This window comes from Octopus bimaculoides, chromosome 9 (genome assembly GCF_046866305.1).
Source record: "Octopus bimaculoides isolate indiv1 chromosome 9, ASM4686630v1, whole genome shotgun sequence".
NCBI lineage: Eukaryota > Metazoa > Mollusca > Cephalopoda > Octopoda > Octopodidae > Octopus > Octopus bimaculoides.
In genome coordinates this window covers 49,815,543-49,828,128 of record NC_142936.1, presented here as the reverse complement: position 1 = coordinate 49,828,128, position 12,586 = coordinate 49,815,543, and the positions used below count along the sequence as shown (strand labels likewise).

Here is a 12,586-nt window from a genome sequence, read left to right as displayed (position 1 = left end):
ATGATTAAATACCAAATGCTGAATCCCACACATAGTGAGCGGCTGGTTGGTTTTGCTCTTCTAAAGTTGAATTTCAACCAGCCCTATAGTTGATAGTATTTACTCATCTCAAAAATTTTCCCAGCTATAAAATACAACTGAACCTGCAAGGATGAGTGTGTGTGTGTGCATGTGTGTGTGCTAGTCAGAAGGGTAGCCAATGCTGTAACCCATTTCAGGGCCTTTGAGGCTGGTGAGAAGGAGGTAGAAAAGTATCCTCAAACAGGAAATCTGGCCCACATTTTTGCAACAGAGTGAACTTGACTAAAGACACCTAAAGTGCAAATGGAGAGTATTAAACTGAGTGAAAGTCCACCACCCAAGTAGAGTAGGGTGAAATTTGAAACTCAGAACACAAAGAGCCAGCACAAGTATTACAAAGCATGCAGTTCCATGTAGCAGTTCCACCAATGTGCTGTCTTAGACTGGTGATTGATTTGATATGTTTTTATCAACTTTGAAAGGCTGAAATGCAATGTTGACCCCAACTAGATTTGAACTGAGAGTGCAGAGAGCTGAGATAAATGCCACAAATTATTAACAAATCTGTCAAATAGATGCATACAAACACACACACACACACACACGCACGCACACACAATGCATGGCTGTGTGGTAAGAAGTTTGCTTTCCGACCACATGGTTCTGGATTCAGTCCCACCGCCTGGCACCTTGTAGCTTTAGACTGACTAAAGCCTTGTGGATGGGTTTGATAGATGGAAGCTGTGTGTGTGTGTGTGTGTGTGTTATGTTTGTTCACCACCAAAACTTCACAACTGGTATTGGTTTGTTTACATCTATAACTTAGCAGTTTGGTAAAAAGAGACTAATAGAATATGTATCAAACTTTAAAAAGAAATAATAAATGCTGGGGTTAATTTGTTCAAGTAAACCCATCAAGGTGGTGCCCCAGTATGGCCACAGTTTAATGATTGAAACAAGTAAAATATAAAAGAATATTTTGCTTGTTTTTTATATATTTGTGCAGTTATGTACACTTTGCACTGAATAAAAGACTCAATACTAATTATGGTATCAGCTAAGTGCAATGATATATATCTAAAAAGTTCACTCATTTTCTTCACTGTTCTACTGTGATGTTGAATCCTTATTGTTGGGAGAAATGGCAGAGATCTTTCTGGAATGTGTATCTAGATTTAGGGTTCATGTTTCTTATTAACAGCAATCCATCATTTCACTGTAGATCTTCTATGAATGGAAAAGCTTCCTTTCATTCTGTGTAAAATATACAAACCCACTACATCACTGACTTCTCCTTCCTGCCCACACCACTTTTGTGGTTTTGCTTACTATATCAACTGACTACATATATTACTACTGTATATAAGGAAATTTTCAGCTTAGCAGTGTTTTGAAAAGCCAGTATTGGTAAAACTTCAAAGAAAATAGCCAATATTAATAAATATTCTGTGTGGGTATACAGTTATATATATATAAGTGTGTGTCTATGTATGTATGTATGTGTATGAAAGTATTGCTATGTAGTTAAGACGCTTGCTTCCCAACCACATGATTTCAGGTTTTGGGGCTCAGTCCCACTGTGTGGCACTTTAGGCAAGTGTCTTCTACTGTAGCCCAGGCTGATGATAATATCATTATTAACATATTTGTGTTGGATGCTTTCATATTGCAGTAAGTTTACTGCAAACCAACTGTGTGATGCAATTACTAATTCTCATTTGTAACCAATTTACTTTATGAAAGCATGAATATCACAACTTCTTACTTTCCCTCCCATTCAGCTGAAATCGGATTTCATTACAGGGATGCTGTCAGTAAGGCGAGGGTTGGCAACGAGTATAGTGAAGAATTCCAAGTAGAAGTAGGGGTTCATCAAGGATCAATCCTCAGCCTCCTCTTATTCATTATAGTCCTCCAGGCAATAATAGTGGAATTCAAGACAGGCTGCCCCTAGGAGCTCCTCTATGCTGATGACCTTGCTCTAATAGCTGAGTCACTGCCAGAATTGGGGACAAAGTTTAGGGTGTGGAAGCAAGGTCTAGAATTGAAGGACCTTAGGGTTAAACTAGCAAAAACCAAAGCCTTAGTAAGTAGGAAGGCTGTCAAATCACAACCCTCTTCAGGTAGATGACCCTGTTCGATCTGTAGAAAAGGCATGGATAACAACTCCATACGATATATCTGATGTAACCTATGGACACATAAAAGGTGCAGCAATATCAAAGGAAGGTTAACTGGGAAAATAGTTTTTGTGTGTGGCAGCTGCACTAGGGCAATAAATACAGAAGATGAACAGAAAACAGATTCCATCACATGCCAGGGGGAGAAACTAGAAGTAGTTAATAGCTTCTGCTACCTAGGCAACCAAGTCTGTAGTGGGGGCACTTGCTCTGAGAGTGTAACGACTAGGGTAAAAATAGCTTGGGCAAAGTGCAGGGAGCTCCTACCTCTGCTGGCAACTAAGGGCCTCTCGCTCAGGGTGAAAGGTAGACTGTATGGTGCATGTGTGCGAACTGCGATGCTACACAGTAGGGAAACATGGGCCATGAATGCTGAAGACATGCGTAGGCTTGAAATAAATGAAGCTAGTATGATCTGCTGGATGTGTAATGTCAGTGTGCATACACAACAGAGTGTAAAGCGCCCTGAGAGAAAAGTTGGGCATAGGAAGCATCAAATGTGGTGTGGAAGAGAGGCGACTGCACTGGTATGGCCATGTGTTACGTATGAATGAAGACAACTGTGTGAGGAAGTACCACTCCCTAACTGTAGAAGGAACCTGTAGAAGAGGTAGACCCAGGAAGACATGGGATGAGGTGGAGAAGCATGACCTTCGAACATTGGGCCTCACAGAAACAATGACAGGAGACCGGGACTTTTGGAGATATGCTGTGATTGAGAAAACCTGGCAACTAAAGTAAGATCGCAGCCACGCATGTCCGGCCTTGCTAAGAATACCCCTGATGTGTTGGGTGATATGATATGCTTAAGAAGACCTGTTGAGTCGAGTAAAACCAATATCATAGCCAGGGCCAGTGTCCCTGACTGGCTCCCATGCTGGTAGCATGTAAAAAGCACCAACCGAATGTGGCTGATGCCAGTACCCCCAAGACTGGCTCCTGTGCCAGTGACATGTAAAAAGCACCATCTGAACATGATTGTTTCTAGGCCTGCCTGACTGGATCCTGTGCTGGTGGCATGTAAAAAGCACCCACTACACTCTCAGAGTGGTTGGCATCCAGCTGTAGAAACATTGCCAGATCAGATTGAAGCCTGGTGCAGCCGCTAGCTCTCCAGACCTCAGTCAAACCGTCCAACCCATGCCAGAATGGAAAACAGACGTTAAATGATGATGATGATAAGAAAAACTTAGTGCTATTTCATTATCATTATCTTCATTAGATGATACATCAATTTTTTTCATATTTCCTTTAATTTAATCTAACCAATCCTAAGTTTGTCCCCTGTCTCACATTTTCATTAGCTATCAATTTCCAACAGTCTATAGCACTTCTTTATTCAGTCCTCATCATCCTTCTCATGTCTGCATTACTGGTGTTTTCTGATTTGAAACCATTACGTAATACAGTTTTGAATTTTCATCTCAGTGTAATTAAATCTCTCTGCTTACTAGTTTAGGCTTATCTTTTCTCTTAAGCTTCCCATTCCCAAGAGGCTAGAAGATGAATCAAAATTACACCAAGTTTGCTGGAGAAAAAATAAAAGAAAAGAGAAAATAGAAAAGAGAGTTATTACCTAAAAGAAAACCTACTCATGTGCCAAAAAACTTAGCATAGATTTTTGAAAGTAAAATTTTCTTTGAACTTCAAGCAATTTGCACTAAACTAGACTGCAGCAAGTAGCTATTATTTTAGTTCTTTGAATTTTCATCAAATGAAATAGGAAAAAAAAAATTATTGGTGAAATGGCAGTTTCTCCTCTTATTTTTATTATATTGTAAAATATGTGTAAGAGCATCTGCATTTACAAATGATAAATGCATACATTTATTTATTGTTACACACACACACACACATGCATGCAGTGATAAATAACTGAGCCTTGAATTTCAGTCTTGACTTTCTTTCAAACTCAGCATATACACTGTTCCAACAAATTGCCAACAGCATATGTGTGCACATGCACACACACACACATAGAATCTTAACCAATTCTATATTTTCAACCATAGACTTGTATGAAACTTATAAAAAATATCTCCAATATCTACACATTAAACATACACATACATTTGTATACATTTATTTATTTTTGTATGTTTATTTTTCTCTTCAGGGATATTACCAGCAAGATCTTTCTATCTGGGGTTGGTGGCACAAATAGACTAATCCTATATGTTCGATCAATCTGGAAATTTGAAGTCCCAGGAATGAATGCCGTTCATTTGAAGAAGTACAACGTACAGCTTTCTTATCCAAATTGGTAAGTTGTGATTTCTATTTTTTAATTTTTATCAACAAGTACCTTTCAGTTATTCAGCAGTCATTTGTTTTAATGTAGAAGGTAACCTGTAACATACCGTATTCTGCCTATCTTTATTGGAACAGGATATCGCTGCAGTGGCCAGGTCTAGTTTAGATGGGTCACCTCGGTTTCAGTGTCAAGTCACATGGAACATTTTCCTGAAAATTATATGCAGAGTAAGTTTCCAACATCACTCAAACCATCACCATGTTGGTGAGGGTACATGTTGGCAAGCTAAGACTTTGCACTAAGACTCATGGAAGAAAACATGTCTTTCATTTCTAATCATAAACTTTCCTTAGAATACATCCTGTTCTCTTACTGTTCTTTCACTGGTTTTCAGTCTTTAGACTGTAGTCATGCAGAAGCACCACTTTTAAGGGTACAGTCAGTACTTAGATTGGTACATATTCAATCAACCTTAGAATGGCTGACTTGAGGAAGATTTGAATTCAGAATGTGAAGGGACATAACCAGATTTTACAAGATATTTTGTCTAATGCTCTGTTGATTAAGCCTAGCACCAACCAGATTTGAAAATATTTTTGCTTGTTCTTTGTAATTTTCTTTCCATTTCTTCTTAAGCAGACATTAATCCTCAGTAATTTGGTATAAAACAGAATAGCTAAATATTTAGATAGGTAGATTAACAGATATTTTATTTCACTATTGATGATATACATGCAATGCATATTACAATTGCAATATCACATTTTTACTTTGATGAGTTCACTATAAAAGGTAGTGCTGCATAATTTTCTTGTGTGTTGTACAGTTGGTGTTGCAAAGGGAAGAAAACTAAAAATAATGCTGTAAAGGTGTTAAAGGATAATCTCAAGTTGCACACAAATATTAAGGCATTACTATAGAAAGAGCAATCATAAAGGTAATGTTCTAAGCTGTCTGACAGCACATTAGGGATTTATAATGAGAAATGCTAAGAAAAAGTTTTAAAAAATCGTAAAGGAAACAAAAATATTGCTTCGAATAAGGTAATTTGGGGGAGAAAAACTTAGTTGGATGGTTCCATTTATCTGCCATCATCCACTTATGATCGGTTCTCAATTATTTGTCTATAATACTTTCTGCCTTAGATCGGGTTATATTCTAGCTTTGGAGCTATAAAGAATATGTAAGATGGTAGTCAGTTGATAGAAGAAATTGTAAGCAGCATTACTTTCTTTTTTTTCCTTTCTTTCTGTTGTAGCTCTGTGTGTGTGTGTGTGTGTGTGTGTGAATCTATGCTTAGATAATTGTATTGAGTCTACAGCCTTTACCTCAGGTCATATTGACATTCAGTAATGAAAGCTTCCATCCCCACCTTTCGGGGTATTTCACATCAATTTTGTCGATGCTAATGTGAGTATTATGGTTTTTGTTGTTTCGTTGTGTTGTTAGAGCAATTGATTTTAGAATTGAATGTCTTTGCCATTGACTACTCGAATAAAAATGGAACTTATCAAGTAGGTACACAGTCAAGCAAAGGTATGTGCCTTGAATAAGGTTCCAATACACTGTCTGTAATAAGAACTTGAACTATTGAGTCTAGTATCTCTTGTGAAACCACCTGACCTCAAAGCCATTCAGTGGGTTAAGCTTTGTATTATAGAAGAGAATCCAAATCATATTATACCATATTTAAGGGAGAAAAAAAAAGGACACATTGGATAATGTATGTCTGGATATACAAAAATTTGAAATGCCATGCTAGACTAGAGAGAACCTGTGCTTGAGAAGATCCATCTAGCCCAAAATATTTGGGAAAAATCAAGCATAAACAAGACTGATGAAGTTAATGAAGGATCAGTATCAATTTCTGAATCAGTACAGTAGATTATTGAGTATAGGTCCCAGCATTGTTGTGTAGTAAGAAGTTCGCTTCCCAACCACATGGTTCTGGGTTCAGTCCCACAGTGTGGCACCTTTAGGCTAATCAAAGCATTGTGAATGGATTTAGTGGATAGAAACAAAGAACCCTGTTATATATATACATATATCTATGTGTGTGTGTGTGTGTCTTTGTGTCTATCCCTCACCATTGCTTGACAACTGGTGTTGGCTCCTTTGTACCCTTGTAACTTAGTGGCTTGGCAAAGGAGACCAATAGAATAAGTACCTGGTTTAAAAAAAAAAAAAAAGTTCGAGGGTCAATTCATTTAACTAAAATTCTTGAAGGCAGTGCTTCAGCATGGCAATAGTCTGAAAACTGAAACAAGTAAAAGATAATGAAATGAAGAGCAAATTTATCTTTAACTCTGAGACCAAATCTAAAGATGTAGTTTTTTTCATTCACAAAATTTGCAATTTTTAAAAGACAGTAAAAAATCTGAAAATTAGCTATAATAATGTAGCCATCCAGTCTCATTGCTTTGAAGGTATGATGTTGCGGAGAAAAAAAAACTGGAGAAAAGCGTTACAGAAGTTTAAAAATCGAAAAAACTGTATATTTTTAGCCTATAGCAAGACAAATTTTTTACATTTAGTGGAGTGGTGTCAACTTTAAGGTTGTACCCTGTGAAATTTAGAGTTTAGCATCTGACCTGTTCATTGTAGGTTTCTAAATAAACAGAAATACCTAATAAAATCAACATGTATCATCTTACTGTTTCTTTTGTATCTTCATTGATTGTATGGTTTTATTATTTTTTTAAAATTTGTTATATTAATATATGTCTGCATGTGTTTACTTAATGTGCATTTCAGTATTATGTATACATGAATATAGGTATTCATATATAAGTTTATGTATGCATTTATGCAGTCATGTTTGTGTGTGTATGAAGGGGACGTCTGTCATCAAACTCCAAAGTTGAGTAACGTTTTCATGCTTGGATTTGTAAACTACGATAAGAATAACACTGGTCAACAAAGAATTTGTCCCAAGGAAATGAATACCAGTATCTTATATGTTTTTGCATGCAGAATTCAAAAATAATATCAAATTATCTGTTCCACAATATCCCTCTCAGTTCCTGTTACGTGGGCTAAATTTGAGTTAAGCTGTTGAAAAGTGAAGCTAACAGTTTAAGAAATACTCCTAATTTAAATTTTTATGAACAGAATTGACCTAGTGAAATCATAAATCCAGCTATCTGAGTCAATGAGTCTCAAAAATATATGAAATAAAACATATGTAAAAAATAGTAACACAGAAAAGGCACAGAAAAAAACACAGAAAAATACTAACACACAGAAGCATTAAAAAATATGTAATATACTAACACAGGAAGTTTAAAACAAAACACACAGGTGAAAAGAATCTCATGGTGTGAAGAATTAAGTGTGAAAAATCAACATAGGCAACAGCAGCACAGACAACAGTGAACCACAACACAGCATGTGGTTGTCATGGTAAAAAGCTGCTAATGCCATGCTATCTGTTGATTGGCTAAGATTACCCAAATTTCCCAACTTTAATGCCAAATAACATCAGATTCTTAAATTTACGAGATAAAGTAATTAGTTGATTGTAATCAAAATTCAGAGTTGCATTGATACACCAAAATTGAAAGCAATCTGGGCTAAATTAAGAGTGGGTTCATTTGGTGAATAAGAAGACAAATCTAACAAGGCATTTTTGCCACAATATGCTATCATCATTATCATCATCATGACTGTTTTTAATTTAGACACAAGGTTTGTAATTTTGAAGAGGTTGTAACAGAACCAAATGTAGTGGGTTATATTACAATTAAATGTTCAAAGTCTGCGAGACAGCATAATAATCAACATGGACGAGAAAACTATTGTTTAGTTTTTATTCACACGTACAGTCAGTAATCAAGACTATAGTAGTAGTCAGCATTTTAGTGGTACAGTAGAAATGAAGCTTGAGCATCCTTAGGAGTGTGTCTAATAGGAAAAGCTGCTTGCTATAGCATGTGAAAACAAAAATATACTGATTGCTGATATTCTCTCAGAGTTCCTACTTATACCTATGGAGAAAACTCAATGTATGTTTGAGAACAAAAGAGTGTATATGCATTATTTATCATAGCCTCAAAATGACCATAGAATTTTACTCAAACAAGGGTAACTAAGTGACCTCATCAATTTCTGAGCACTAATGCCAAAACAAAAACAAAAAAGTCTTAAGAAAATCTAGGTTAAAGTTTCAATTCTTGACTATAAATCTAAGAAACTATCTCTTACAAGTTTGTCAATTAAATTAACCTAAGTGCATGATTGATAATTATTTAAGCATTCTCCCCCCCCCCCCTCATAAACAAGTAAAAGATAGAATCTGATAGCATTCATCATACTCTCACTAATTGTTTTAGATGATTATGTAATCGTAAACAAACATAGAGTCTCTTGGCCCTCCCACCCTTGAGTGGCCACTAGATGTGACTGATAGTCACATGACATGAAGTGCCTTGCTCAAGAAGTCAAACCCACAACCTTACGTTAGGAAACCCTAAATCCTAACCTCTATACCATGCATTTTCACATCATATCATAGAAATAATAATAATTATTATTATTATTAGCACAAGGTATTTATTTCATTGAGCCAAAAGAATGAAAAACAACAGTGAGAATGTAAAACTATAAGAAATACTGCTAAGCATTTTGTCTGGCACACTAACAATTCTGCCAGTTCACCACCCTAATAATAATGATAATGATAATAATAATTTATACTAAATGGAGAAGGCTTATTAATTAGTTAAAATAAAGTATTAAAGTCTCCATAGCTTAGAAAATCTTTAAAAATTAAAATTTTCATTTTTTTTCTTTAATTTCAAAATGTGGTCTTTAAGGTTTTCTTTTCTATGGAAAGATTTAAATTAGCTGCAAGCAGTTTTGAAAAATCTAACTGCAAGATAGTGTTGTTTTAATGTCTTACTCTCTTCTACCTCTCTCTCTTTTTTGTGTGTATATTTGTCATTGTAAATTCTTTTGCTGAAATCTACACTGTTTGTGTTATTATAGTTTATATGATGAACAGGAATAAAAAAAAAATCATTTCCCATCTTTGTACATTTGTAGTTGCGTGTTTATACAAGGTTATTAAATACTAAAATGTACAACTTATATATATATCAACAGATAATAAATTATTTATACAATCATATGTGTTAGAAGCAACAGTATGTTTTCCAATAGGTTTTTTTTTTTTTTCGAGAATATCCCTTAACATTTTTATGATACCTTTAAAAGAACAAACATCAGAGATTCTGCATTTGCAATTTTTTTTATTAAAAACCTCTTTTAATAACAAACTAATGATCAAAATATGTATATACACAAAACAAAATATATTAATACCTACATGCTTCAAATGCAAACGAAATATACTTATATACATAACAAATTACATTCACACACAATTATAATACACAGAAAAAAATAAGGCATCAGAGGTGCAATGCATACCCTGCCCACAGACAAGGATAAAATAAAATTTAATTTGATAAATATATTCTCGAACGAATTCATATTTCAACAAAATGACATCAAGAGTTACTTCCCTGCTTATCGTTTGTGTATTTGCAACAAAGAAAATGAAACATTTTGATTCACCCATCCACCAAAATTTAATGAGTTTGAGCTACTCACCCAATTAGTATTTCTGCCAAATTTGATGAAAATCCATTCAGTCATTTTCCAGTAATTTTGCAAACACACAAAGACAAGCAACTACAATACCATGCTTACACATGCAGGGTAAAAGTATATAGACTTTAAATGCAACATTTTCTACTTTCACCAACAAAGTGGATGCTCAAAACTCTTTCTCAGTAATTTACACATGTGTGCCTAACACAATTCACATGCAGAAAACACACATTATTTGCCATCAAGCCAATGAACATTTGGGGCAGGATTTGAAGGGGTAATTTGAAATCATAGGGGGTTCAATGCTTTCACATCTTTGATCTGATGACAACACCAAGTTACTGGGAGGTCAAAAGAAGGGTTAGTAGAGTTAATTTGAAATTGCTACACTAGCATAATTTGAAAAAAATAATCGCAGGTAAATTTGTTGGTATGGCTGTTTGATATGCTATACATTGTACAATAAATACCTGTGTGTTGCCTGCTTTTTCTAGCATAATAAGTGACCACATAAAAGATAAACTACGTTTGAGTTTGTTTAAAATAAAGGAGAGATTAAGACTGCAACAAAATAATGAAAGAAATATTTACTGTGTGAGTGAGTACTCTTAGATGAATAAAGGATAGAAAGGAAAATTAGATGTACCATTTCAGAAATATTACACTAATTGGGAATTAGATGTAAATATTATTCAGCAACTAGCAGAAAACTTCCTGGAGGGCAGTCTTTCTGCTAGTAATAATTATAATAATAATAATCCTTTCTTCTCTAGGCATAAGGCCAGAAATTTGCGGGGCTTGGATTAGTTGATACATCACCATCACTGCATGACTGGTAATTATTTCACTAAGCCGAAAAGGATGAAAAACAAAGTCGACCTGAGCAGATTTTGAACTCAGAACATGAAGACAAATGAAATATTGCTAAGCATTTTGTCTGGCATGCTAATGATCATGCCAGCTTTCTGCCTTCATAATATTAATGATAATAATATCTGATTATTATCGTTTACATATAAGATAAATAAATGCGTCCTTTTAAAGCCTAGCCAGGCTCATGGGCCTGGTTTCCCGGTTTTAATGGTGTATGTGTTCCCCAGCTGGACAGGATGCCAGTCCATCGCAGCGTTACTCATTTTTGCCAGCTGAGTGGATTGGAGCAACATGAAATGAAGTGTTTTGCTCAAGAACACAACGCCTCGTCTGGTTCAGGAATCGAAACCACAATTTTACGATCATGATGCTGATACCCTAACCACTAAGCCACGCACCTCCACTATCGTTTACATATGCCTTAATATATTTCTGTACCTAATGACATAGTGGAAGAGATGCAACACACATAACCCTTTCTCAGATCCTCTGTCACTGGTGAAAGGAAGAAAGAAAATAATTCTCAGGCATGGCCAGAATGCCTACAACAGTGAAATCCAGGGACTGCAACCAAGGCTTATGTGTTAAAGCAGGGTGAGAGATTAAATCTACCACCCAAGAGTAAGAACTGTCCCTACGATGAGTTTCTACACAGTTTTCATTTACTAAATCCCACTAAAAGCGCATTGGGCAACCACAGGCCATTTGATCAATGTGCCATGCGATGGAATCCAACTGTATCCACACAGCTGCCAAGCAAACGTCTCTACTCAATAGCTATGCCTGCCTTTTGTCTATATGTGTATGCATAATATATGTGTGTATTTTCTTTAATAACAAAACAAATAATCACTTACATTGAAAGTATGTTTTACAAGCGTGTCTTACTTATTGGTAGTGAGAATTTTATCAGGTTTTCTGGATTTGTTTGAAATTCAGAGAGCTTAGTTCTCATCCATAAATAGAGAATCCTGACGTGTAATGGAAGTGTTTAGCGGAGAGAAAAGGCAAAAAGAGATTTATTGGATTCATCAAGATTAGCGTTAACAGCAAATTGAAATGAAAATGTCTAGCTTGGAATGCCATGGACAAACTATGTTTGGCCACCAACCAAAAAATGTATGACTTACTGCTGAAGTGAAGTATGTTAAAGCCTGCATTGGCCATAACAGATTTGGACTTAAGAAATCTATTTTTATATATTTCTCCACTTAGCTGAAGTGTCCATTACAGTCTACAAGTCATATTGAGCAAAATGCCTCTAGTTTCCACATTACATTGCTTCAACTTAATTTTGCATAAACAGTCACTAATTCATGCAATGTAGATATCTTATTTTCCTTCTCTTTCTCTATCTTCTACATAGCTCTGTGTCTGCCTGTCCTACTGCTTATCTATGTTGCATCCATATATCTATTGACCTATTTAATATTTTATTAAATATGTATTTATCATTCTACCAAGCTAAAATCTATATGTTTAGATGGTTAGATATTCATGCATGCATGCTGTATTTTTCTTTCTCTCTGTGTGCGTTTAATATATATATATATATATATATATATATATATATATATATATATGTATGTATTCAAATAAATTTAAATATTGTGAAACCTCATTATGGCTTAAATAAGAATGTAAG

General features: G+C 35.2%; 1 protein-coding gene across 18 annotated transcripts in view; it reads left to right on the top strand.

The window, feature by feature from the left end:
* The window catches only part of LOC106868354 (N-acetylated-alpha-linked acidic dipeptidase 2), a 1,035,601-nt gene that overhangs the window by 770,559 nt on the left and 252,456 nt on the right, over window positions 1-12,586 (top strand). For all 18 annotated transcript variants that reach the window (XM_052970680.2, XM_052970677.2, XM_089357530.1 and 15 more), the window contains one exon: window positions 4,318-4,464. In XM_052970680.2, the coding sequence (XP_052826640.1) occupies window positions 4,318-4,464 (147 nt within the window). The remainder of the gene's footprint in view (window positions 1-4,317; window positions 4,465-12,586) is intronic.